The following is a 23,815-nucleotide window of genomic DNA, read 5'->3' on the forward strand; positions in this document are numbered from 1 at the left end:
TGGTGAGCCTTTCTCAATTAAGATGGCCGTCCAGATGCTAAGCAAGGACTTTACCTCCCCCCCCCTTTTTTTTTGTTATTGGGCCCCCTAAGGGACAGGGACATAGATCAATCTTCTGTAGCCTCTTCCTGCTGGGAAGGGGCGGCATCTGGACCCTTGTTAGGGGCGCTGGGTGTCACTGAGGCAATGGTGACAGTCAGGAGGAGCCAGGCGATGCTGACCTGTGACAGAAGCTGGCTCATGGTTTGGGTAGAGATCCTTTGAACCTGGCTTTGAATAAATCTAAAGACGCAGGCGGTGAGCATCAGCCAAAGGCCTATAACAAGGAGAGAGGTCGGGGGGAAGTGCCCACTGGAGAAGGAGGTTACTTAGCCGCCATCTTCAGTTCCAATGGCAGTGAGAAGCTTGGAGGCCTGAAGTAGACGTTGAGGGAGGCTCCCTTTGCCAAGGTGACAAATAAAGGCACATCTCTCCCTAGATGGAGAGAGGCAAAACAGGCTTGGGGTTTGGGACTTTGATGGGGCAGGTTCAGGGATTAGAGCCAGACGGGTCCTAATGTGAGTGGTTAAGGGTGGGTTGGTATGAGGGGCTGGTGATGCTCCCTTGGACGGGAAAGAAGGCAGGCAGTGAAGGGTTGGGTTGGTATGACAGGGTGGTGAGCCTTTCTCACTTAAGATTGCTGCCAGATGCTAAGCAAGGACCTTACACTGGGTTCCATCCCACTACAGGAAAAAAAAGAAAGAAAGAAAGAATAAAGTAATGGGATACATAACTTACTTTTGGCCCCCAAAGTCTGGACAGGTTCCTATGGCAGAAGAATAAAAAGGTAGTTAAGTGGGGAGCCATGATTAAAACTATGGAGAGCTGGCAAGGTCGCACATCCCTGGCATCTTAGCAACTCAGGCTGAGGCAGGATGGCAAGTTCAAGGCCAGCCTCAGCAACTATTGAGGCCTAAGCAAGACACCCTCTCCAAAAAAAGGTGTGTGTGTGTATGGGGGGGGGGATGTGGCTCAGGCACAGTGTTAAGTGTCCCTGGGTTCAATACCTGGTACCCAAACACACACAAAAACTGTGAAGATTAACTAGGCTGGCAGGGTCAAGACCTGACATCCCAGAAGAGGCAGGTCAGATAACAAGGAGCAAAGTGGGGAAAGAACATCCAGTGAGTGGATCAGCTAAGGCAAAGGCCCCAGGAAAGAGTGAACTTTGGCTATTTAACAAATAAAAGGAAAGGCAGTGTTTGTGCCCCACAGAAAACTAGCAGAAAGGGGGTAGGTGTGGGTTTCCCAGATTTCGCTTGGCGTGGCGCAGAGTTGAGGGGAGTGACTTGCTCTTTGACAGGCGGCCCTGCTGTGGAATTTCCAGCTGTTCCGCGCACTCTGTGGGCTTGTTTTAGGTCATCTGTGAAATGGGGGTAAGCCTCCTAGGTCCCCTTTGTTCCATGCACCCAAGCAGTCCTCACGATCACCCTGGGGAAGGTGCTAGGACTGAGTCCCTAATGGTGAGGATGACTAACTCAGTTTCCAAAGCAGCAGCCTCCTATCAGAACACGGTACCGTGACCCCCGAGCCTTCCTCACCTCCTCCTCTACTGCTGCCCCCAGAACCACACAGGCACTGCAGGGCCGGCCTGTGCCTCTGCCTTGACGTCAGACAAACCTGCCCGGCCACTGGCACGCTGAGGCGCCTTGGGTCAGTCACTTGCACCCGAGTCCGTTTGGCCATCTGAACCACGCAACCCAACGAACCAACCCGGCACTTGGCTGACCAAGAGGAAGGACGACTCTCTGCCTGCGGGGGTGTGGGTTTGGGGAGGCGCGGAGTTCGAGTGCGGCGGCGGCGCTCTTCCTACTCCTTTCTGGCCTCGGGGCCTCCACGGTCTTCCCCGCACACATTTTTTTTTTTTTCCACGCTGAAAAGAGGTCGTGGTCCCTTTAAGGCCCGCCCCTCCCTCCCCCAAAACTTCCCAGTGTCTGCTCTTTTCGATCCCGGACGGCCGGCCAGGCTCGCCGCCGAGCTGGTAGGGGACTGGGGCGCGGGGTCAGGGAGGGGCGCGGGGGCACTAGCCAGAGGCGCTACCCGCGGCCATCCGCGCGGAGGGCTGGGGGTGGGGCGGCGGCCGCGAGCGTGGGGTGCAGACGGCGCGGCCGCCGGGTCGCCGCCGTGGGCGCGCGCTGAGGGGAGAGCGGCCTGCGGCGCGCGGCGCCCGGACCGGTTCCGCGGCGTTCAGTCGGCGCACGCCGGCGCGAGGGGCGTCCGGGCCGGGCGCGGGGGCGGGGAGGGGAGGGGCCCGGGGTCCTCCCCTCCCCCACCGCATTCCTCTGACGTCTGGGCCCGCGACCCCGCCCTCCGCTCACGTCACGTGGCCCGGAGCCCGTGGCGCCCTCTGTCCCAGTCTTGCCGGGTTTTGTGATCTTCCGGGTGCGACTTGGCAGTTGATTTTAGGGTCTCCTCAGATACTTTCCCACAAAACTTTAGTCCCCCAAACTGGCACTGTTCCATTCTTTCTGTGCCCTTGACCCCATTTCAAACTTAGTTTCCGCAGGGCGCAAACTGTGGGAACCCCTTCACCCGGGCGGAAAGGTTCCGGAGCACCTTTGGGCCCGTCCTCCGCCTTTCCCATGACCCCTAGACTCGCTTGTCTGCTTCTCATTCTTTTCTTTTTGTTTAATTTTTGGTGATGGGGATGGAACCCTGGGCCTCGAGCAGGCAAAGCGAGCGTCCTGCCCTGAGCCACACCCCTAGCTCGTCAGTGCCCCCCGCGGGGGTGGGGTCAGCCCCATCACGGGACGGCCCTCCGCGTGGGATCTGGGCCCGGCCCCTCCACTACTAACTCCGGCGCCCCGCCCCCGAGCTCGGGTCTTTGGGCTTCGCTGGAGCCTCTGAGGGTACCGTCCCGGGAGTCCTCTTCAGGGCTGTCATGTGAAAGCCAGTGGCTTGAGTTATCAGAAGGCAAATCCTGGGGGTCTGGGTGGGTAGGGAGCTGAACTCTGCACGGACAGGGAGTTGACCCTTAGCTTCTATTGGAGGGAGAGCGGGAAAAGTATTCTGCGGAGAGGGGCGCACAAGGGCAAAGATGGAGAGGTGTGGGAAAGCGCCTTCCCTTTCTGCCAACGGAAAGGAGTTACTGTGGCCAAATTTAGAGGTGGAGAAATGACTGCCCAACTGACAGGGTGAGAACAGTTAAAAAGGGGGGAAAAAACCGGCCGTGAGTAGGTTGGCTGTGAAGAGGTACAAGGTACAGTGATGGGAATGTAGATAGCAGGGAATTGCCCTCTCTGTGGCTCTAGACTTCCGGAGCGGCAAACATCAGACAATCAAAAAATACCCTAGATACTCCCGCGATCGCTTCCTTGAAGAGTCGCCCCGCCTCAGGAGGCTCCGAAAAGCACATAGGCGCATGCGTCCTTGCTCAGATCCGTTCCTAGACTGCGCCAAAGAGCGCCTGTGGCTCCCCTTTTTCACCCAATCAGAGACCATCAGTAGTCCTACCATCTAGCGAGAGCGTACTCTTTCCACTCTCCATTGACCAATTGGGTGGTGACAGAAAAGATAGGCATCTGTAGTAACCACTGCAAAAAGACAAAAATGAACGCCTTCCTTGCCTCCTTGCAGAGTGGCTCTGGAAGGTAGTCGTGACTGGGGAGATTTTCAGTTTGACGGACTAGCCACAAAACCAACGAAAGTGGGAAGGAGGCGGGACTTCTCCCAAAAGTTGGACAGTCGCTCCTATTAGGCGCTCTTGGTGAGGCCGGGCAATGCCAGAAATCTGACCTATCAAGTTGGGGTTTATTTTAAGGCGGCGGGATTGGAGAAATGACTGGCAGAAAGCCCTGACCTATAAGGAGTGTTTCAGACAAACGAGGGTGGGCCCTTCTGCAGAACGGCGTGAGCCGTGTCCAATAGTCGTGTAAGGCGTGCAGAAGCTTCCCCTCCCCCCGCGGCGGGGCCAGTGGCTCCCCCTATCGGGTGGGGGCGGCGGGTGACGGGCGGGTCCCTCCCCCAATGAGAGGCGGGGGGAGGCGGGTTCTGCGCCGCCATGTCGCGGAGGCTGCTGCCCCGGGCGGAGAAGCGGCGTCGGCGGCTGGAGCAGAGGCAGCAGCCGGACGAGCAGCTGAGGCGGTCGGGAGCGATGGTGAAGATGGCGGCGGCGGGCGGCGGAGGCGGCGGTGGCCGCTACTACGGCGGCGGCAGTGAGGGCGGCCGGGCTCCTAAACGGCTGAAGACTGACAACGCCGGCGACCAGCACGGAGGCGGTGGCGGCGGCGGTGGAGGAGCCGGGGCAGCGGGAGGCGGCGGCGGGGTGAGGCTAGGGCTTTAGACTCTGGGAAGGGTGGGAAATTTTCGTACTTTCAGGGTATTTATTTTGGGGGGCCCCTCTGCGCAGGCGCCTAGGCCCTCGCGCCGCTGACGGGAGTGGGGGAGGGGCAGGCGTTGGGCAAACGGCGGGGATTGCGCGAGGACAGGCACTTGCGCGTGCGCGCAATCCTGAGCGGGGTTGAGGGGGTGGAGGAAGCTGCTCGCGTTGCGGGCAACGTATTGCGCAGGCGCCGCGGGCTAGCGTGTGGGGGTCGGGCACGCGGCCGGGCCGTTTTTCCCCCCCTTTATCATTTTCTTCTGTGGCCCGGTGCGCAGGCGCGCTTCTCTCGCCTGGCCTCGTGGGCGGTTGGGGGGGCATCTCGGGAGCGGGAACGGGTGGGCGGCGGCCTGGCGGAGTGGGGAATTCCGGCCGATCGCTGTCTGATCCCAGAAGCGTCACACCTTGACTCCCGGCCTCCAGTTATTGATTTATTGAAAAATATACCCCAGCGTAGAATATTTTCCCTATTTTTGTGGGCTTTGGAAACAGGAAGATTTGCGAGAGGCAGATTTAGTTGTCTGGGAGTTGAGCCAGACGTTGGAACCTTGACACGTTTGCTTACGATTTCAATTACTTGGAGGTTGATAAACCCAAATATTCCCCGGTCGTCTGTCCACGGGAAGAGGGATTCAGCCTCTTAAATCTGCCACCCCCGAAACAACACCAGTTGTCCCTTGTGGGTCGGGGCCAGCCCCATCCACGGAAGTTATTAAAGGGCTTCTGCTCGGTCTTCCCGGGCTCTGTTTGACCTGCTCAGAAGTCATTCTATTAAGGAATCGCTGTTCTGTGGGTTGGGGGCAGGTATATGAATTCCCAGTTTCCAGAGAGGAAACCAGCAAAAGATAAGGGAGATTCCATTACATAGCTAGTGAGGGACAATTCTGGAATTAGAACTCAGGACCCATAACCACCGGGAAGGGTGTGTCTCCTGTGGTTTGTGTAGTCGGTTCCTGAAATAGAATCCAGTTCTGTCCATGTTCCATGGTCTTGTGCCCAGTGATTTCTCAGACAGGAGGCTGGGCCCAGAGCCCAGGAGAGATGGAGGAGAAAGTTACTTTGCTCCTGAGTCCCAGAGGCTGCTATCTCTGTGACTGGAAAGACACCTCTCCTGAGAAGGAACTTAGTGATGTGGGTTGAAGTTGCTCTTCTTTGAGTTTCCTCACCCCTTTTTCCTTAGCCCAGCTTAAGGCAGTATTTCTCAAAGCAGATTTTGGTGGGAGCCATAAAAGGCATGAAGGAGTCAAAATTGTCTGGTCCTTTACAAGTTTAAGGGCACATACTGTTTTGCCCTGGCTGGACTTGGGGATGACTGGTGGATAACAGTCGTGCCTGGTTTGCTCAACCAGAGAATACAAAGAAGGTGGGGGCACATGCAGAAAATAGACGTCTGTTCACACCACAGCAGATAGCTGTTTAAGCCTTGCCTGCTAGGTTGCTTTCTAAGCCACTGTTCTGTTTCCTTGATTGAGCAGGAGGAGAGATGGTCCTTGGAGGGATGTAAAAGTTGAGATTTTTCCCTTCCACCTTTTTCCCTTTCTCAGAAGCTAGAGCCAATGGGCAAGTGGCTACCACTCAGAGCTGTTATTCTGCTGGTCCAGAATCCTTTTGGGGTGATTGGGTTGAATTGCTCCCTCTCTTCTGCCCCATGCATCTTTCCTGGGTGACACGTAACTTATTTGACTGGATCTCCCAACAACACAGAGGACTATGACCTTGTATGTCACAAAATGAGGTGTTGTTTCTGTTTCTTTTTTCAGGAGAACTACGATGACCCCCACAAAACCCCTGCCTCCCCAGTTGTCCACATCAGGGGCCTGATTGACGGTGTGGTGGAAGCTGACCTTGTGGAGGCATTGCAGGAGTTTGGACCCATCAGGTACGGGTCCCAAAGACCAGGAGCTGGGTCTGAAAAGCCAATTCCCTAGTGTGCTTGTTTTTTGTTTGTTTGTTTTGTTTTGTTTGTGTGTGTGTGTGTGTGTGTGTGTGCGCGCGCACGCGTATGCCCGCGCGCACGCTGAGGATAGAACTTGGGGCCACTTGACCACTGAGCTACATCCCCAGCCCTATTTTGGATTTTATTTAGAGACAGGGTCTCACTGAGGTGCTTCGTCCCTTCCTGTTGCTAAAGTTGGCTTTGAACCCGTGATCCTCCTGCCTCGGCCTCCTGAGCTGCTAGGATTACAGTGTACCACTGTGCCCAGGTCCTAGTGTGCTTTTGTGACACTGGTTTCTGGTTGGAAGTAGTGATTTTGCCTTTCTGGTCTGAGGTCCTTTGACTAGGTTTAAACCATCTCTACTCCTGGGGTTGGATCCTCTTGTAGCAAGTTCCAAATCCTTTCTTCTCTTTTTCTCTGCCTCATACTTTCTCGTCAACATTGCTTTACTCAGCAGCAAATTTTTATTGACTATTTGGCACAAATAGGTGGGAATACAAAAGGGAACAAAATTATCCTAGATTCATTTTTTCAGAAACTTGTTCATCCAGAAAGGTCAGCACTATTATAGGGTAAACTCTGGTATGTGGGAGGCACCTGACTCAGTCTAGTGAGGAGGAGAGGTCAGAAGAAGGTCCCAGAAGAAGGGATGACTTAAAACTACACCTGTGGCATGGAGTATTGGGGTTGGGTCATTTCAAAGAAAACTGGAAGACGTTCTCATAATTTCCATTCCCCCAAGATGATTGAAACCTATGTTCTCTCTGCCAGCTATGTGGTGGTGATGCCGAAGAAGAGACAAGCACTGGTAGAATTTGAAGATGTGTTGGGGGCTTGCAATGCAGTGAACTACGCAGCCGACAACCAAATCTATATTGCTGGTCACCCTGCTTTTGTCAATTATTCTACCAGCCAGAAGATCTCTCGCCCTGGGGACTCAGATGACTCCCGGAGCGTTAACAGTGTGCTTCTCTTTACCATCCTGAACCCCATCTATTCCATAACCACGGTGCGTGTCAGCAGGCATTCCTGTAGGCTCCTCTGCAAAGTGTCCTCCCTTCTTCATCTCCTCGTCACTTTCCCATGCCAGACTGATTTCCCAGGACTCCTTCATCTTGCCTGTCTTTGCTTTTACAGGATGTTCTTTACACTATCTGTAATCCTTGTGGTCCTGTCCAGAGAATTGTCATTTTCCGGAAGAATGGAGTCCAGGCGATGGTGGAATATCCTTTATGGGGAAATAGGTGGTCTTTTGGGTGGGGTTCTCACAGGGTGTGCCTTAGGAACATTTTTTTGCCTAGCATGTGTATACTGAATGTCCGCCATATACCAGATGCCTTTATAGAGTTCAAGATCTGATTAGAGAGAGAACTAGAAACCAGACATATGTTGTAACAGTGAAAATCTTTAAGAAAGAATGAACTTTAAGGGCTGGGGTTGTGGCTTAGTGGTAGAGTGCTTGCCTAGCAAGTGGTTTTGATTGGGTTTGATTCTCAGAACTGCGTATAAGTAAATAAAGATCTGTTGACAAGTAAACAATATTTTAAAAAGAAAGAATGAATTGTGAGATTTATGGGGAAAAGAGTATAAAAGGAGACATGGACAGGTCCCCAAGGAAGGCTGTCCTATTTCCATGAGGACACAGGAATGGGCATTTCAGGTGGAGGGTAAATGGCTTTTGCATAGGTCATGAGATAAGGAGGGGAGACATGAGGATTTGAAGAGTGTGGAGTAGCCCACAAGGGAGAGGGTTTCCTTTAGAGTATCTTGGACAGTAGCATGATGCTTTGTCAGGGTTCACTAGGAAGCTACTAATGGGCTTTTCCGGAGGAATTATAACCTGATGTTTCTGAGGTTATGGCAGCATGAGAGACAACTGGGGCAAAGAAGGTGGTGATGACTTGGCTTGGAGTGGTGATGCTGAGGACATGTTACCATCTCTGATGATGTCAGGGCTAGTGCAGATCATGGGAGTACTCTGGACAGTGGCCACTCCTCCATGGGCAATACTCCAGTCCCATCTCCACAGTTGTGACTTGTCACCTGAGGCTGTGGCGGTAAGCTGACCCCAGAGCCCACATGCACCACAGTCTGAGTACTGTCTTGAACTCATCCCTGAGACAACTGGAAGTCCTTTCCAAAGAGCTTCAACGAGGGAACCTTCCTTAATTAAGCTCACATTTGACTCAGTGCAAAGTGCCCAGCGGGCCAAGGCCTCACTTAATGGGGCTGACATCTATTCTGGCTGTTGCACTTTGAAGATTGAATATGCAAAGGTAGGTTTGGGAAGTGATTGCTCCTTGGCAGCTTCTAGGTGAGAGGGGATGGCTGGTCTCAAGCTTTGTCTTGTCCTTACAGCCTACACGCTTGAATGTGTTCAAGAATGATCAAGATACTTGGGACTACACAAACCCCAACCTCAGTGGACAAGGTAATCCTGACGGCCACTTTGTTCTAAACATACCTGCCTCGCCTTCACTCGACTAGTGCACTTCATAGACCCGGGCTCAGGGTTATGTAATGCCATTGGGCTCCCTATGGACATGGGAGGGCCTTGGGGTCAGTTCTTGAAAAAGACACCCCAGTGATAAGAGGGCGAATGAGGGACCTATGTGAGTCCTGCCTGGGGCCCTCTGAAGAGCTGAGGGTGCAGAGTCAAGGCTGAGGCTTGGACCAGGTGGGAAGCATGGCTTCACTGAGGATGAAGCCTGGCAGGGGGTTTAGAACCCAGTAGCAGCTCCCAGTTGGATATTGCTGCTTTCCTCCTAGAGCCTGGTTAGGGTCATTGACTCATTTCCACTGGGCCAGGAATGGTCCTCTTGCTCTCTGCTGTTGAGAGGGTCTGGTTGTGGGGGTGACAGATGGAGCAAGTGATGAGGGCTGCTGGACTTTGCAGCAGAGCTTTTGAGCAAGCTGACCTTGTGGAGGTCAGACATTCTGGATTGGACCAGGGCGGACATGCCACACCTCATTTGTAGAGGGGACTCAACAACTCTGCAGGGGGCCCAAATGGACTACCCCCTTCCTAGTGTCTGCCAAGAATGGTTTGCCTTTGGTAGGCGGGAGAGGTGGAGGATTGCCTTTGAAAAACAGCGGCACCCCCTCTGAAAATCAGCAAGACCGTCCAAATCTTGGTCTGATTCGTCGGACTAGGCCATGGGCTGAGGGAGGAGGCTGGTTGCTGACATCGCAGAGGCTCTGGGAGCCAGAGGCCCCACTCCTAGGGAGGCCTGTTTTGCTCGCCTTTGCAGCTGGGAAAGCAGTGGGCAGGGTGGGCTAGACTCTCCCCAGGACCCTCACAATAGGCCCTGTGGGCCTGGCTGCTCCAAAGGTCAGAGACAAATTGGTGACCAAGTGAATGTACCAGAGCGGGCAATGGCATTACATGACTGCTAACAGAAACATGGCAACCAACCATTTCTTCTCCAAGGAACATAAGTAGAAGATGTGCAGACCGGCAGGGGCTAGTGGCAGGGGCTGGCTGTGCATTGGTTTTGATGCCTCTCAGCTTTGGCTGCCCCAAGGCTGGGGCCCAAAAAAAAAAAACGAGGGCTGATGAGGTAACCTGGAGTGAGGGCGGTGCTTCGCCACCCCCTCAGGAACCATACTTCAGCGGCTCTGCCTCTGCACATTGCTCACCAACACACAGGGTAGAAAACCACTAGCTCTTCCTGGAGAGAACAGAACATGCAGCCTCCACCACGTCCCCAGAAACAGCCGCAGACTTGAGCTCACTACATCAAGAACACCACACCGCGCTCCAAGGAACAGCTACAAGCACAGAGACAGAGGCAGACAGAGACAAAGAGAGAAAGAAACGCAACATGGCAGCAGACACTGCTTTTTTATTAAACATTAAAAAAAAAAAAGTCAAAATCCAAGCAAACTTGAACCCAAGAATGTACACAGAAGTAGGAAACACAGAGAACAGAGCTCTCCCAGCCAGCCAGCGGTGCTCTTTTCGGAGAACGTTTCATAGACTGAAGTAGATTCCATGGGCCTCCAAGACAATAGGATCCTCTCTCCATTCCTCGCCATATGGGTTGCTTTTTTAAGTCCTTTGGTTTGGGGAGGGCCTTCTTTTTTTCTTTTCTGTTTTGATATTTTTATTTTTTCTGCAGTCACCGGCTGCCAACATAATCTGCACCAACTGGAGATCAGAAACAAACCAAAAAAACTTAAACCACAACAAAAAAAAAAATCAAAAAACCAAAACAGACCTAAAACCAGACAGCCAAACAGCTCAGAGGCACACAGTTACCTGCTGGTGGGTAACCAGGCGCGCTCCCAAGGCCAAAAGCGCGGGCATAGTGGGGCCACTGGCACACTTCATACCAGGAGACACGCACATGGAGCGCTACACAGCCAGAAGCACCGCACTGCAGCACACAATGTGAGGAGGTGACAACACGGAGGGACACTACCCACTTCATACACCTTTATTTCCACTTTTCTGATATCTTCTGAGGACAGAACATCTGTGAGCCAATTTTGATTTAATCAAAACATTGACTTTTAAAACAATTCTTAAAAATGTAGCGGATGTGTACCGTAACTTGTATTTATGACTGTAAAACCATGTGATGCAGGGTCGCAGTGTATGTTTGATGGGACGCCATCTTTCAGAACTGTGCTAACTCACTGTTGAAGCGTCCAATGGTAAGAGAAAATACAGATTTGTTTTTTGTGACAAATGGACATTGTACTCTGTACTTCTGCTGTAAGTAGCCCTTTTCCATCTTTGTAATGACTTGACTGTTAAAAAACAAAACCCAGGCCAGGTGGCAGAAAGGGGCATTGGTTTCGAGCCCTGGGTTTTGCAGTCTGCCAGACCCGGTTCAAATCCTGGCCCAGCCACTAACTTGCTTTGTGACCTTGAGCCAAAGTGTCTTTTAACTGCTCAGTTAAAAGGTAACTACTCAGTTTTTTTTTTATCTGTAAAATGGGGCTAAAACATTAGTACCTACCTCATAGGGTTGTTGTGAGGAATTCAAGAAGCTGTGATTGTCTGTAAAGCGTTTAGCCCAGTGTCTGCCACTTAAGCGCTAAATTAATGGCAGTGGTTATAAACTGCAGCTGGGGTTGGGGGGGGTGAATCTGCGCCATTGTTGGGTCTGAGAATGTTAATGCCTTGTACATGACTGCTCACTTGATCTGATTCTGCTGTTGCCCTGCTCGTCAGCTCCTACAGTCTGTCTCCTTGGGCTGGATGGGACTGGGGAGGAGGGTGACTGGGCCCAGGGTTGAGAACAGAGGGACTAGAGAGCACAGGACAAGAGAATGGAACCTAGAGCTCCCAGAGCCTTGGGGTTTTGGTGGCCAGACTTTATCCTGTGTCTGCCCTTCCTTGGTTGTTTTATCGGCTCTTACCCTTTCCTCCCTTCATTGGGAATTACATTGCAAAGCTGCTCTTGGCCCTTCCCTTCCATCGGTTCCATAGTAGCTCACAAGTTCCCCAGAGGACCTGAAAGCTGGGCTTCCCCAGGAGGCTGGGGTGGGTAAGAGCGTGTAAGCAGAAAGCCTGGCCTTTTCTCTAAGAAAGGAAGCTGGCCTCTTTGGTGTGGGCAGGGGGTGGGGAGTGGGGTTCCAGCCTTAAGGTCTGGGCTTCATGCCCATCCTGGGTTAGGACTTAGGAAGGCATCCCCAGCAGCCCTTGTAAGAAAGGGTTTGCAGTAAAACTCAAGGGAGCTGAGCAACTTTGAGATTAGCCTTTCTAGTCAGAAGGGAGAGGGACATCCCTTTTCTTGAGTTCGACTTGTAACTATTTTCTCTATCTGCAGGTGACCCTGGCAGTAACCCCAACAAACGCCAGAGGCAGCCCCCTCTCCTGGGAGATCACCCCGCAGAATATGGTGAGGGCAGGGGGTTCCCCTCCGTGGACTCCCGTGGCTCATGTGCCCCTGCCCGCCGCCCGCCGCGCAAATTCTCACCCGTCCTCCCTCTCTTTCCTTCCCACCCCCCAGGAGGGCCCCACGGTGGGTACCACAGCCATTACCATGATGAGGGCTACGGGCCCCCCCCACCTCACTACGAAGGGAGAAGGATGGGCCCACCAGTGGGGGGTCACCGTCGGGGCCCAAGCCGCTACGGCCCCCAGTATGGGCACCCCCCACCCCCTCCCCCACCACCCGAATATGGCCCCCACGCCGACAGCCCTGTGCTCATGGTCTATGGCTTGGATCAATCTAAGATGAACTGTGATCGAGTCTTCAATGTCTTCTGCTTGTATGGCAATGTGGAGAAGGTGAGCTTTTGCTGCGATAGTTGCCTTTAGACCCGGCAGGCCCACGGAAGGCTCTGGGCCTCAGCTTGCCAGGCAGCGGAGGGGGAAGAGCCAGTGGGGAACAGACCTGCCTCTGAAGTGGGTGACTCAGGCGGCTCAAGTAGTCTTTGCAGATGGGTTTTGTTTTATTCTCACTGTGTCATTGTGGTTTTGGTTATTTATTTGAATTGCCAGTGTTAATCCAGGATTTTATCATGTTAAAAAAAACTAGGATTTAACCAGTATGTGAATATAAAAATTCAAAAGGTATATAAGAATGTACCCATTAGAACATTAGGTAAGAATTTCCTGGAAAACTTTTAACTGTTCTGTCAGTCCTGGGCCTTTTTGCATTCCCTGTGGGCCAGGGCTGAATGTTGGCTGACCTGAGACCGAGTGTGTGTTTTGTTGTTGTTTTTGTTCAGACCAACTTGGTCTTAGAAGCCTTTTAAGTCTGTAGCCCCTGGCTTGCCCATTAAAGATAAGTGGGCATGGTGGCACATGCCTATAATCCCAGGAACTCAACAGGCTGAGGCAAGAGGATTCCAAGTTTTAGGCCAGTCTCAGCAACTTAGGAAGACCCTGCCTCAAAACTTAACCAGCGGCTGGGGATGTACTCAGTGATAGAGGGCCTCTGGGTTCAATCCCTTGTACTACCAAAAAAAAAAAAAAAAAGGAAAAGGAGTTAATACAAGGCGCAAGGGTCCATGTGTACAGTTTTGTTGAAGATGTGGAACAGGTAGTAATTTGTTCAGTTTTCACAAACCTTAATGGGACAGGAAAGGATGGAGGTTAAATTACTTCCCAGGTTCACATAAGCAGTACTTGGAGCTGAATAGCCTGGCCTCGCTCTCTGCTGCTCTATCTTGCTGTATCTCAGTGCAGTACCCACATAATAGGCCTGCCTTTGGGGCTAGGGGTGCAGCTCAGTGGCAGAGCGCTTGCCCAGCACCAGTTTGGTCCCTGGCCCTGCAAAACAAAACATCCTTTACATTGTGACCAGGCCCTGCCTTGCAGTTAGGAAAACACTGCCTATACCCTGCTGCCTGGATTGAGCATGCTCATAGGTCAGGGAAGTTTTCCAGGTGGCCCTGATTCCCCTCTTACAGTGAGAAAATATTAAGCCCAGAGCCAGAGCAGGCATTATTGTTTCTGACTAACTTTGGAGGGGTAGCTAACTTGATAGCTGGGCAGTAGTGCTGACTGCAGCTGCTTTTCCCCAGGTAAAGTTCATGAAAAGCAAGCCGGGGGCCGCCATGGTGGAAATGGCTGATGGCTATGCTGTTGACCGAGCCATTACTCACCTCAACAACAACTTCATGTTTGGGCAGAAGATGAATGTCTGGTAAGTTCTGTCATGCCAGGCAAGGGAGGGTTGGAGAAAGACCAAGGAGAAATGGGTGGGAGTGGGCCTAGCAGAGGTGTACAGTGAGACTGAGATGGGTACTTGGGCTGGAATGGGGTGTGGCATCTGTTCTCTGCCCCTCTTCTGAGGCCATGGGAGAAAACAGGTCAGCCTTGCCTCTGCAGTGGAGCAATGGTCCCCTGAGGCACACCACACTATCAGACAGGCACAGGGCCCACTGAGCCTCTGAGGGAGACCATAGTAGAAGACTTAGGAGATAACTGAGGGTCTGACAAATCTTCCCTTTTATTTCTTCCAACAGTGTCTCCAAGCAGCCAGCCATTATGCCCGGTCAGTCATACGGGCTGGAAGACGGGTCCTGCAGTTACAAAGACTTCAGCGAATCAAGAAACAATCGGTTCTCTACTCCGGAGCAGGCAGCCAAGAACCGCATCCAGCACCCCAGTAATGTGCTGCACTTCTTCAATGCCCCTCTGGAGGTGACCGAAGAGAACTTCTTCGAGGTGAGTGCCATGGAGCTTCTCAGATAGCTCGTCCTTCACCACTGGCAGAGTGCTTATTTTTTGTTTTTCAACAAATAAATTATTGAGTTTCTCTGTTGGTCTCTGGGTTGAGCTAGAACAAACAAGGACAGGTGGGGATCCTTGCTCACAGTCTTGGCATGAGAGAGTGGCACCAAACTTGCAGCATCAGTTGAGTTTGCCTTGATCCTCCTGCATTTTTGGCAAGCTGGAGCTGCTGCTTATTCGCTGGGAAGGTCTTCAAGAGCCTGGAGACAGAATGCATTCTTTTTTTTTTTTTTTTTTTTAAGAGAGAGTGAGAGAGGAGAGAGAGAATTTTTAATATTTATTTTTTAGTTCTCTGTCTGGGCACCTCAGTGTCTGCATAACACCCAAAGGGAGGGCCTAGATAACTTGGTCAGAGGGAAGTGGGACAGCTAGCCAGAGAGGAGAGCTAAAAGCAAGAGTTCACTTTGGACCCTACTGTGACCTCAGGTGATGCCCTGAACTTTTTACTTGAGCAAACACTTGGAGGATGTTGATACCCATATGGTGACTAAAGAGAGGAGATTAGAAAGGCATATTTTTAGTCAGTCTGGCAGTGTTGAGAATTGAAAGCTGTGTTTCTTTTCATGTCACAGGGACGCTTTAAAGAATATATGATTGGGCTGGGTTTGTGGCTCAAGCGGTAGCGCGCTCGCCTGGCATGCGTGCAGCCCGGGTTCGATCCTTAGCACCACATACCAACAAAGATGTTGTGTCCGCCGAGAACTAAAAAAAATAAATATTAAAAATTCTCTCGCTCTCTCTCCTCTCTCATTCTCTCTTTAAAAAAAAAAAAAGAATATATGATCGTGCCCTCCATATGTTTTCTTTAAAAAAAAATTGTATGAGATTAAGGGGCTGGGGTTGTAGCTCAGTCATGGAACACTTGCCTAGTAAGTGTGAAGCACTGGGTTTAATCCTCTGCACCATGTAAAAAATAAGTAAAGAAATGTATTATTCTATCTACAACTAAAAATATTTAAAACAACAATAAAAACTGGAAACCATTCCTCCAGAAACACTCAAGCCCTCGGCCATATGGGCCCTGGTCTGCTTGAGTTCCCTTTGTGTAGTCCTTGTGCCCTGAATTCCTCCACCCTCTGTTTCTGCTGCAGATCTGTGATGAGCTGGGAGTGAAGCGGCCAACTTCTGTGAAAGTATTCTCAGGCAAAAGTGAGTTGTGGCCCTGCCTTCCTCCACTGAGTCCTTGGCCGATGGTAGGCCCCTGCTTGGTGGTTGTCAGGTCCACCAAAACTCCTGACTTCTCCTTTCTTTCTACTCAGGTGAGCGCAGTTCCTCTGGACTGCTGGAGTGGGAATCCAAGAGTGATGCCTTGGAGACTTTGGGCTTCCTGAACCATTACCAGATGAAAAACCCAAGTGAGTATCTGTGTGTCCTGAGTCATTCCCCTGGTAGCTTGGTAGCTTGGCTGGCTTCAGGCCAGAATTGTCCCTCCTGCCTTTGAGACAAGACCCATGAGATTACCTCCCTGTCACTGGCAGGCAACTAGGACCTGGTCGCCAGGAGAGCAGTCTGATGATGCGTCTCCTGGGAAGGCCAGCTAGGCTGCTTGCTGTCATCCACTCTGCCTGCTTGGGAGTTGTGTGGACTTGTCCTCCAACAAGCTGTCGTTCTTTTTGTGTCAGAGTGGCAGAGATGGTACCCCAAAGGGGGCTTTACTTGGCCATCAACTAGAATTTGCTGGACCAGGCCCCATTGCGTAGAACAGCTAATATGGTAGGAATGAGCTCCTCCATGGGAGTGAAGGAAGAAGAGGGAAAATACTTTGTGTACTTGGTTAATTTTTTTAAGTTTCATATCAGGCAGTGACAAGTTTAGACTCTGCACAGTTAAACTGCAGAAATGGGAGGTGGGTACAGATGAGAACCAGGTGTTCCCTGGAGAGCCCAGCCAGACTTCTCTGTCCTCTTCTTTGCAGATGGCCCGTATCCTTACACTCTGAAGTTGTGCTTCTCCACCGCTCAGCATGCCTCCTAATTAGGGGCCCAGGAAGAGTCCCACCCGAGCAGGAAAACGTTTCTCTTTCCTTTATGCCGTTGGTTTTTTTTTTTTTTTTTTGGCAAAAGTTCTTGTATTCCTTTTTTTAATGCTAGGTTAGTAGAGGCTTAACCATAATGGAAATGCTGGAAGTCTGGAGGGGGAGGGGAGAGGGGGAACTGATATCTCCCAAGATTAACCTTCACTTTTTAAAGATTATTGTACATGTGATTTTTTTTTTCCTGTTCATACATTTGTGCTGCCCATGTACTCTTGGCACATTTCAATAAAATTGTTTGGAAAATAAACATAGCACTTGCTGGGATTGCAGGGTGTGTTTGCTTCCCTCACTCTTCTGAAGAGGTACTGGCGGGTCAGGGCACAGCCCCCAGGCTCTCAGGAAATGCAGGCCTAGCCCTCAGAAGTAAGGTGGGCTGGAGATGGGAAGGTGCAGAGAATGAAGGAGTCCTGTAGAGGAAAACCCAGCAGGCCTTAGCAGCATTCTTGGAGGCTGTGCCCAAGCGAGCTCTAGTTGAGAATCAGAGTAAACTGTTAGAGCCCTGCACCATCATCATGGCCTGTTCCAGCTGTGCAGGAGGGTCACTTGAACTACAAGTTAAAGACCAGTCTGGGCAATGTAGACACCTCTATCTCAAATAAATGGTGTTGAGATTTGGCCCATCCTAGGTTTAATTCCCAATACCAAAAAAAATGTTAAGCTTCAAGGCACCCTAAGGCCCTAAGCCTTGGAAGTAAATGTCTGCCTTTTTTTTAAAATCCACAACTCTGTTTCTCTTTTGAGACAGGGTCTCAAAAAATCTGTAATCCTACTTGAGCCTCCCAAGAGTTGGCCTTACAGACGTGCTCCACCATGCTGGACATGTCTGCCTTTTTAGAAAGTTGAAAAACAGCTCCAGAAAGTAAGTTCTGCTGAATCCATTTACTCAATGGTTATAACTCCCACCCCCCTCCTGGGGATGAACCCAGGGTGCTGTACCACTGAGCTCCATCCCCAGCCTATTTTTGATATAGGATCTCACCAAGTTGCCTAGGCTGCCCTCACTTTTTTAGTCCTGGCCCAACTTTCTGAGTTACGTGCCACCTCAGTTTATTAACAACTACTTCGTAATTTTTTCCTAAGGAAGTTTTTATATCTGCATTTTTATAAAAAGAACCCTTTGTGCCATTTGTGTTGTGTTCTGAATCATACTTGGTACACAACCATCTCCTTATCTCTACCCCTGTAGAGTATCATTGTGTGGGTGTGTCCTGAAAGTAATTCCCAGGTCTATTTTGCCACTGCAAACATTGCAGGGTATGGTCTTTACACAAGTATCTTAGAGAACATCTCTGATACTAATCTGGAAGTAAATTCCTAGCAGTGAAGTTACTTGGGTTAAAGGATCTAAATAATTGTAGTGAATGGCAGAACTCCCCACTTGGCTATGTGAGCCCAGGAAGATGGCTCCAGTTAGCGGGCAAGGCCTAGGAGTCTGGTTGGTTAAAGGACTTTGCTCATCCTGCAGGACAGATCACAGTGACAACTTAGAATTGTACATAGGTGTGCTTTACAACCTGCTTAGAAAATTGAATCTGAAGTATTAAAATTTACATCGTGTACATCTATTGGACCAACCTACTTCACCAAAGAAAGCTCACTCCTAAATCAACTACGGTTTGCTTTTTAATGAAGGGGATGCAAAGTAAATTTTACCAGTCGGTCTACCCAGCATCCAGTTTCATTCCCTGTTAGTCTCCTTCCATTGATGGTCCACAGGGGTCTCTTGGATATAAAGCCATTTACAACTATACTTTTTTACTCCAAAGAGTTATACATGTGTTAGGTATTTCTATTTTTTTCCCTTATATGTTTTTATTTCTGTATAGAGGCTTCAGTGTTTTCCATAGTATGGATAACTAAACAGTCATCTGTTGATAGATAGTTTCTGTCTTTCTAAAGAATCTGCTTATATAGTCTAAAACTGGCTGGCAGACATGTTCATTAAGAAGGGAAGTTCCCCATAGTCCCACTGGCCCAGAGACATCTGTTCACCACCTTGGTGAGCATCTCCCTAAGCAGCCTACTTAACCAATATTTTTATGCTCTTGGGTGATGCGTTTTCCAAGGGATTTTATTTTTTTAAAAAAAAAAACAATGTATGAAATGGACTTCCCTGAAAAATAGGACCCTGTAATATTTTTATTTTTTTATTATTTTTAGTTGTAGGTGGACACAGTGACTTTTTATGGGGTGCTGAGGCTCAAACCCAGTGTCTCACTCATGCTAGGCGAGCACTGAGCCACAACCCCAGCTCTGGATTTTTTTTTTCTTTTTAAAGAGAGAGAGAGTTTTTAATATTTATTTTCCAGTTCTCAGCGGACACAACATCTTTGTTGGTATATGGTGCTGAGGATTGAACCTGGGCCACACGCATGTCAGGCAAGCTCACTACTGCTTGAGCCACATCCCCAGCCCCCCAGCTCTGAAATATTAAAGGGATGAAATTTCTCAGGGAAGAATGACACAGACAAGTAACTCTCAAATCTGAGAAGGTTAACAGACATACCAGAAAATTGGGAATTAAAAAGTGGACCAGTCTTAGCCAGACAGGGTAGTGCACTCCTGTAATCCTAGTGCCTTGGGAGGCTGAGTGAGGCAAGAGATTGCAAGATTGGGGCCAGCCTCCAACTTAAAAGGCCCTAAGCAACTAAGTGAGACGGTCTCAAAAAAAAAAAAAAAAAAAAAAAAAGAAGGTGGGGGGGCCTGGGGTTGTGGCTCAGTGGTGGAGCACTTGTCTGGCACATGTGAGGCACTGGGTTCAATTCTCAGAACCACATATATATATAAGGTTCATTGACAACTAAAAATATGTATTTTTTTACAATTATTTTTAGTGATGAACCCAACATCTTGATTGATTTATTTTTATGTGGTACATTTTTTACTGTTAAGAAGAAGTAATTTTTCCCACCAAGAAGTAGATTAAAGAGATATGACATTTTAAGAAGCTTATATTTAAGGGACTTTCTGTGGTAATCTACTAATCATATAATGGATACCACATCAGCCTAAGGACCTGAGAAGGACAAGACCATTGTAAACATCTTTTTAAAAATTATTTTTAATTTGTTCTAATCAGTCCAGTCATACATGAGAGTAGAATGTATTTTGACACATAGTACACAAATGGAGCACAACTTCTCATTCCTCTGGCTGTGCGTGGTGCAGTCACACCGGTAGTGTAATCATACATGTATACTGGGTGATAATGTCTGTCTTTACCGTCCTTCCCCACCCCTCCCTTCACTCTCCTGCCCAATCCAAAGTTCCTCTGTTCTTCTTTAACCCGTCCCCCAATTATAGATCAGCCTCTGCTTAGCAGAGAAAACATTCAGCCTTTTTGTTCTTTGGGTTTGGCTTATTTCACTTAGCATGACATTCTCCACCCCATCCATTTACCTGCAAATGCTATAATTTCATTCTTTAAGGCTGACTAATATTCCATTGTGTACATATACCTCTTGATATCCCTACATACCTTGCAATGCCCACACTCCTAAGTTTTATTCAAAAGAAGAGACAGGAACCCCAAAAACACATCCCTCACTTTGGAGGTAGCTGCCTTCTCCCTTGAATGTATGTTCTCAGCTTTCCTAAATAAATCTGTACCTCTGTTGACATTTGCTGGAAATTTCTTTTTCATCACGTGTATATGGGAACTCCCCTGAGTGCAGTTCCCTCTCTGAGGACCCTTCTCTGGTGATAACTGCTTCTCTCCTATGACTTCATCTCTTGGCGCCCCAGGTGGGAACCCTGAGGCCTGGACTTTGGAGAGTCTGAGCCCCTCCCCTTCTGCCTGGCTCTGACATGTGTCGTGGATGCTCCTCTCTTGGTCTTTCCCTCTGTTTCCTCCACTTCTAAAGACTGAAGAGCCAAACTGGAGTCACCTTACTGGCCGCGTTGGGTGTCTGGGGAAGCCCCAAGCCATGCAGATTGGAGTAGCAATAGGGGCTGGCTGACACCCACCCAGGGGTCTGGCAGGGTATTAGAACTCTGAAACCATGAAGGAGCTCAAAGGGCTTTAAGTCTTTCCTTTCCTCTCTGCTTTACCCTGCAGTTGCGGAATGGCCCAGTCTGCCCTTGTTGAGCTAGGCTGTCACTGGCTGTGAGGTGCTACCTAAGTCCATTTGAAACCAAAGGCAAAAAGTGTCACTTTTCAATTCAAGCCGCTATAGGACTTGAACAAGTGATAGTTCTCTCTTCCTTGTCTAAAGCCCTTCTGGGCCCTTAGAAGAGAGGGCTTAGGGCTTGTTCATGAAACACTGGCCACAGAAGACACTTCCAGACCACCAGCCTGGGTGGGTGGGAGGGAGCAGCCGGCATGAGGGATGGGCCTCCCAGCATTTTGAGTTCCCCCTCAGTTCTTCAAATGTGACACCAGAAAGCAGCCAACCCCAGCAATCCCCACTGTAGACCTGATCTGTCTTCCGGGGCAGCCTCTTAATGATCTGAGTGCCAGTTTCCATGCCGCAGCTAAGCCAGCCCATCCTGTGCTGCACCCTCAGGAGCATCCTGAGCCTGTGCTCTGACCGAGTCACGCTGATTCTTGTGTTTATTTTCACATTCTCTGTACTCAATACTTGGGGAAATAAGTTATTTCAATACTGACCTGTCTCTTTAACAGATGTAGCCCTGAAGGAAAAGTGTCCTTCTCTTTGTCCTCTTGATCACCCCACCCCACCCCCACCATTGTCTGTCTAAAAATGGTTACACCTTGGGAAAGTGCAGTTGCTATATAGGGTGAGCTACATCCCTATCCCTTTTTAAAAATTTTTTGAGGGTTTCAGAAAAATAAATATTTTTTTACTTTGAAACAGGGTCTCATTAAATTGCTTAAGGTCTCATTAAGTTGCCCAGGTTGGCCTTGAACCCGAGATCCTCCTGCCTCTGCCCCCTGATGGCTGGGATTACAAGAGTAGCCCCTGGGCCCAGCTCACTTGCTATACTTTAGATAGTTTTATGTCAGATCTCAAAACTGGGATCCTCCTGCTTTAGCCTCCCGAGTAGCTGTGGGTGCTCCTGTGCTCACCTGCTTTTAGGGTTTTTCTTGACAAAAATAATAACTTTGGAATGTTAACTGTGCTTGTCTGATATCTTGGTTTCATGGGTAATCTCCAAATAGCTATTAAAATGGATAAATTAGGTAAGTATAAATAGAATAAATATTTATAAATATATATTTTAAAAGATCTGTGTTGTTTATAACATATTAAATCATCAGTTGCTAAATATAAATCCAAATACTCTTGATTTCATAAAAAAGACAGTATACTCATGTCTGTCAAATGTTTCCAATCATTGTATACAAATATAATGCACCAATAAAAATATGCAAATTTTAAAAACAATACTGTATATATGTACAAATATGTAACAGCACATCCCACCATTATGTACAACTATAACATGCCAATAAAAAAGTGAAAAAAAATAAACCAATTTCTCTTTTGTACTGGGGATTGGGATTGAACCAAGGAGTGAGTTTTGCCCCCAGCCTTTTATATTTTATATTTTCAGACACGGTCTCACCAAGTGGTTTAGAGTCTCGATAAATTGCTGAGGCAATCTCCAACTTGTGATCCTCCTGCTTCAGCCTCCAAAATGGCTGGGATTACAGGTGTGCACCATCACATCTGGTGATTTGTCTACTTTAAAAAATTTTTTTTTCCCTGTATGATTGCACAAGTGGTGCAACTCTGCATCATGTACAACCAGAGAAATGAAAAGTTGTGGTCCATTTGTATACAATGAAACAAAATGCATTCTGCTGTCATGTATAACTAATTAGAAAAATTTTTTAATGTTTGGCGTGAACATACTTTATATACAATAGAATTATGAAAACTTGTGCTATAAATGGGTAATAATTTGTGTAATACATTCCACTGTTATCATGTATATAAATTTTTTTTAATGTTTAAAATAAAGTAAAATAACAACAATTTTTTCCACATCTAATTTCAAAAGAAATTTAAGGATTATTTCAAAATATAATTTTTTCTTGTGGTACTGGGGATTGAACCCAGGGCCTTGCATATGAGGCAAGCACTCTACCAACTGAACTATATCCCCAGCCCCTCAAAATATAATTTTTTTTTTTTTAAAGAGAGAGTGAGAGAGGAGAGAGAGAGAGAGAGAGAGAGAGAATTTTTTAATATTTATTTTTTTAGTTCTCGGCGGACACAACATCTTTGTTGGTATGTGGTGCTGAGGATCGAACCCGGGCCGCACGCATGCCAGGCGACCGCGCTACCGCTTGAGCCACATCCCCAGCCCTCAAAATATAAATTTTAAAATAATGTTAAGGCAAAAGGAAACTCAATAAATAAGAAAAGATATTTTTAAAAAATATTTATAGGGGGCTGGGTTTGTGGCTCACATGTGCTCACTTAGCACAGATGAAGCACTGTTTTTGATTCCCCAGTACCACACAAAAAAATAAAGGTATTGTGTCCATCTACAGCTAAAAATATTAAGAAGCAGCAGCAGCAGCCCCTGCTGCCTGTAACTTGGGGGACTTTCCAGTGTTACCTACTGATCAGATAATGGAGGCCTATCAGTTAAGGACCGAGAGAAGGCTGGTACCACCAAAACCATCAGACTGAGGTCATCCCTACATACCTTCCCCTCACTCTCCAGATGGCCCTTACTCTCCAGATGGCCTGCATCCTCCCTAGATTGTTTTGGTCCTGGAGACTGAACCCAGGGAGTTGCTTAACTACTGAGCCACATCCCCATCCACCCTCCCTTTTTATTTTGAAATAAGGTCTCACCAAATTGCTGAGGCTGACCTTGAACCTGCCATCTTCCTGGCTCAGCCTCCCGAGTCGCAGATTACAGGCGTGTGCCCCTTGCCTGCTCTCCTTGAATGCATATCCTTCGCTTTTCTATAAAATCTGTTCCTTTATTGCCTTTATTGACACCTGCTGAAAAATTCACTTTCATGACTTGTGCCAGGGACTCACTGATCCTGAGTCAAGTTACCCTCTCTGTAAGCTCCTTTGGACCCTCTTCTGGAGACACCAAAAGAGGTGTTAAAAAAAAAAAAAAGTAATATTTTTTCTCTTAGATTAATTGACAAGTAATTTTTTCCACTTAGATTAACTTACACATGTAAATATGCACTTGCCGGGCTGCGGCGGCTGTGTTATGGTTATGTAACTGAGGCTCAGCTCCGCTCCCCGACATGGCCCAGCTGCGCGGCCGCGGGCGGAACTTTCCGAGGCCGGGTTCCCACTGGGGCAAAGGGCCCTCCCCAGGCGCCCTCCTTCCGGTTGCCCTTAGTAAAG

General features: G+C 48.9%; 1 protein-coding gene and 1 long non-coding RNA gene across 4 annotated transcripts; one reads left to right on the top strand and one right to left on the bottom strand.

Moving 5' to 3' along the window:
* Positions 1-1,869: 1,869 nt before the first annotated feature.
* Hnrnpl (heterogeneous nuclear ribonucleoprotein L) lies at positions 1,870-16,773 on the top strand. 3 transcript variants are annotated; one of them, XM_005336394.5, is made up of 13 exons: positions 4,010-4,303; positions 6,118-6,236; positions 7,066-7,303; positions 7,432-7,517; positions 8,474-8,570; positions 8,653-8,725; positions 12,075-12,146; positions 12,258-12,538; positions 13,780-13,901; positions 14,224-14,425; positions 15,583-15,640; positions 15,751-15,846; positions 16,407-16,773. In XM_005336394.5, the coding sequence occupies exons 1-13, from the start codon at positions 4,040-4,042 to the stop codon at positions 16,463-16,465; spliced, it is 1,767 nt and encodes a 588-aa protein (XP_005336451.2). In that variant the 5' UTR covers positions 4,010-4,039; the 3' UTR covers positions 16,466-16,773. The 3 variants fall into 3 exon arrangements, with proteins under 3 accessions (XP_077888233.1, XP_013218869.2, XP_005336451.2); XM_078032107.1 differs by lacking the exon at positions 4,010-4,303 and adding an exon at positions 1,870-2,020 and having other exon boundaries at positions 12,075-12,538; XM_013363415.3 differs by having other exon boundaries at positions 4,008-4,303; positions 12,075-12,538.
* Positions 14,190-23,742, bottom strand: LOC144370819 (uncharacterized). The gene is made up of 2 exons (XR_013430782.1): positions 23,636-23,742; positions 14,190-14,709 (listed from the first exon to the last, which is right to left on the bottom strand). It is a non-coding gene; the product is annotated as an uncharacterized LOC144370819 (long non-coding RNA).
* Positions 23,743-23,815: the final 73 nt, after the last annotated feature.

This window comes from Ictidomys tridecemlineatus, chromosome 15 (genome assembly GCF_052094955.1).
Source record: "Ictidomys tridecemlineatus isolate mIctTri1 chromosome 15, mIctTri1.hap1, whole genome shotgun sequence".
Classification (NCBI taxonomy): domain Eukaryota; kingdom Metazoa; phylum Chordata; class Mammalia; order Rodentia; family Sciuridae; genus Ictidomys; species Ictidomys tridecemlineatus.

Coding starts and splice junctions, on each gene's coding strand:
- Hnrnpl (XM_013363415.3), top strand. CDS start 4,040: ATGTCGCGGAGGCTGCTGCCCCGGGCGGAGAAGCGGCGTCGGCGGCTG. Junction 4,304..6,117: donor CAGCGGGAGGCGGCGGCGGG/GTGAGGCTAGGG, acceptor TTCTTTTTTCAG/GAGAACTACGATGACCCCCA. Junction 14,426..15,582: donor CCGAAGAGAACTTCTTCGAG/GTGAGTGCCATG, acceptor TTTCTGCTGCAG/ATCTGTGATGAGCTGGGAGT.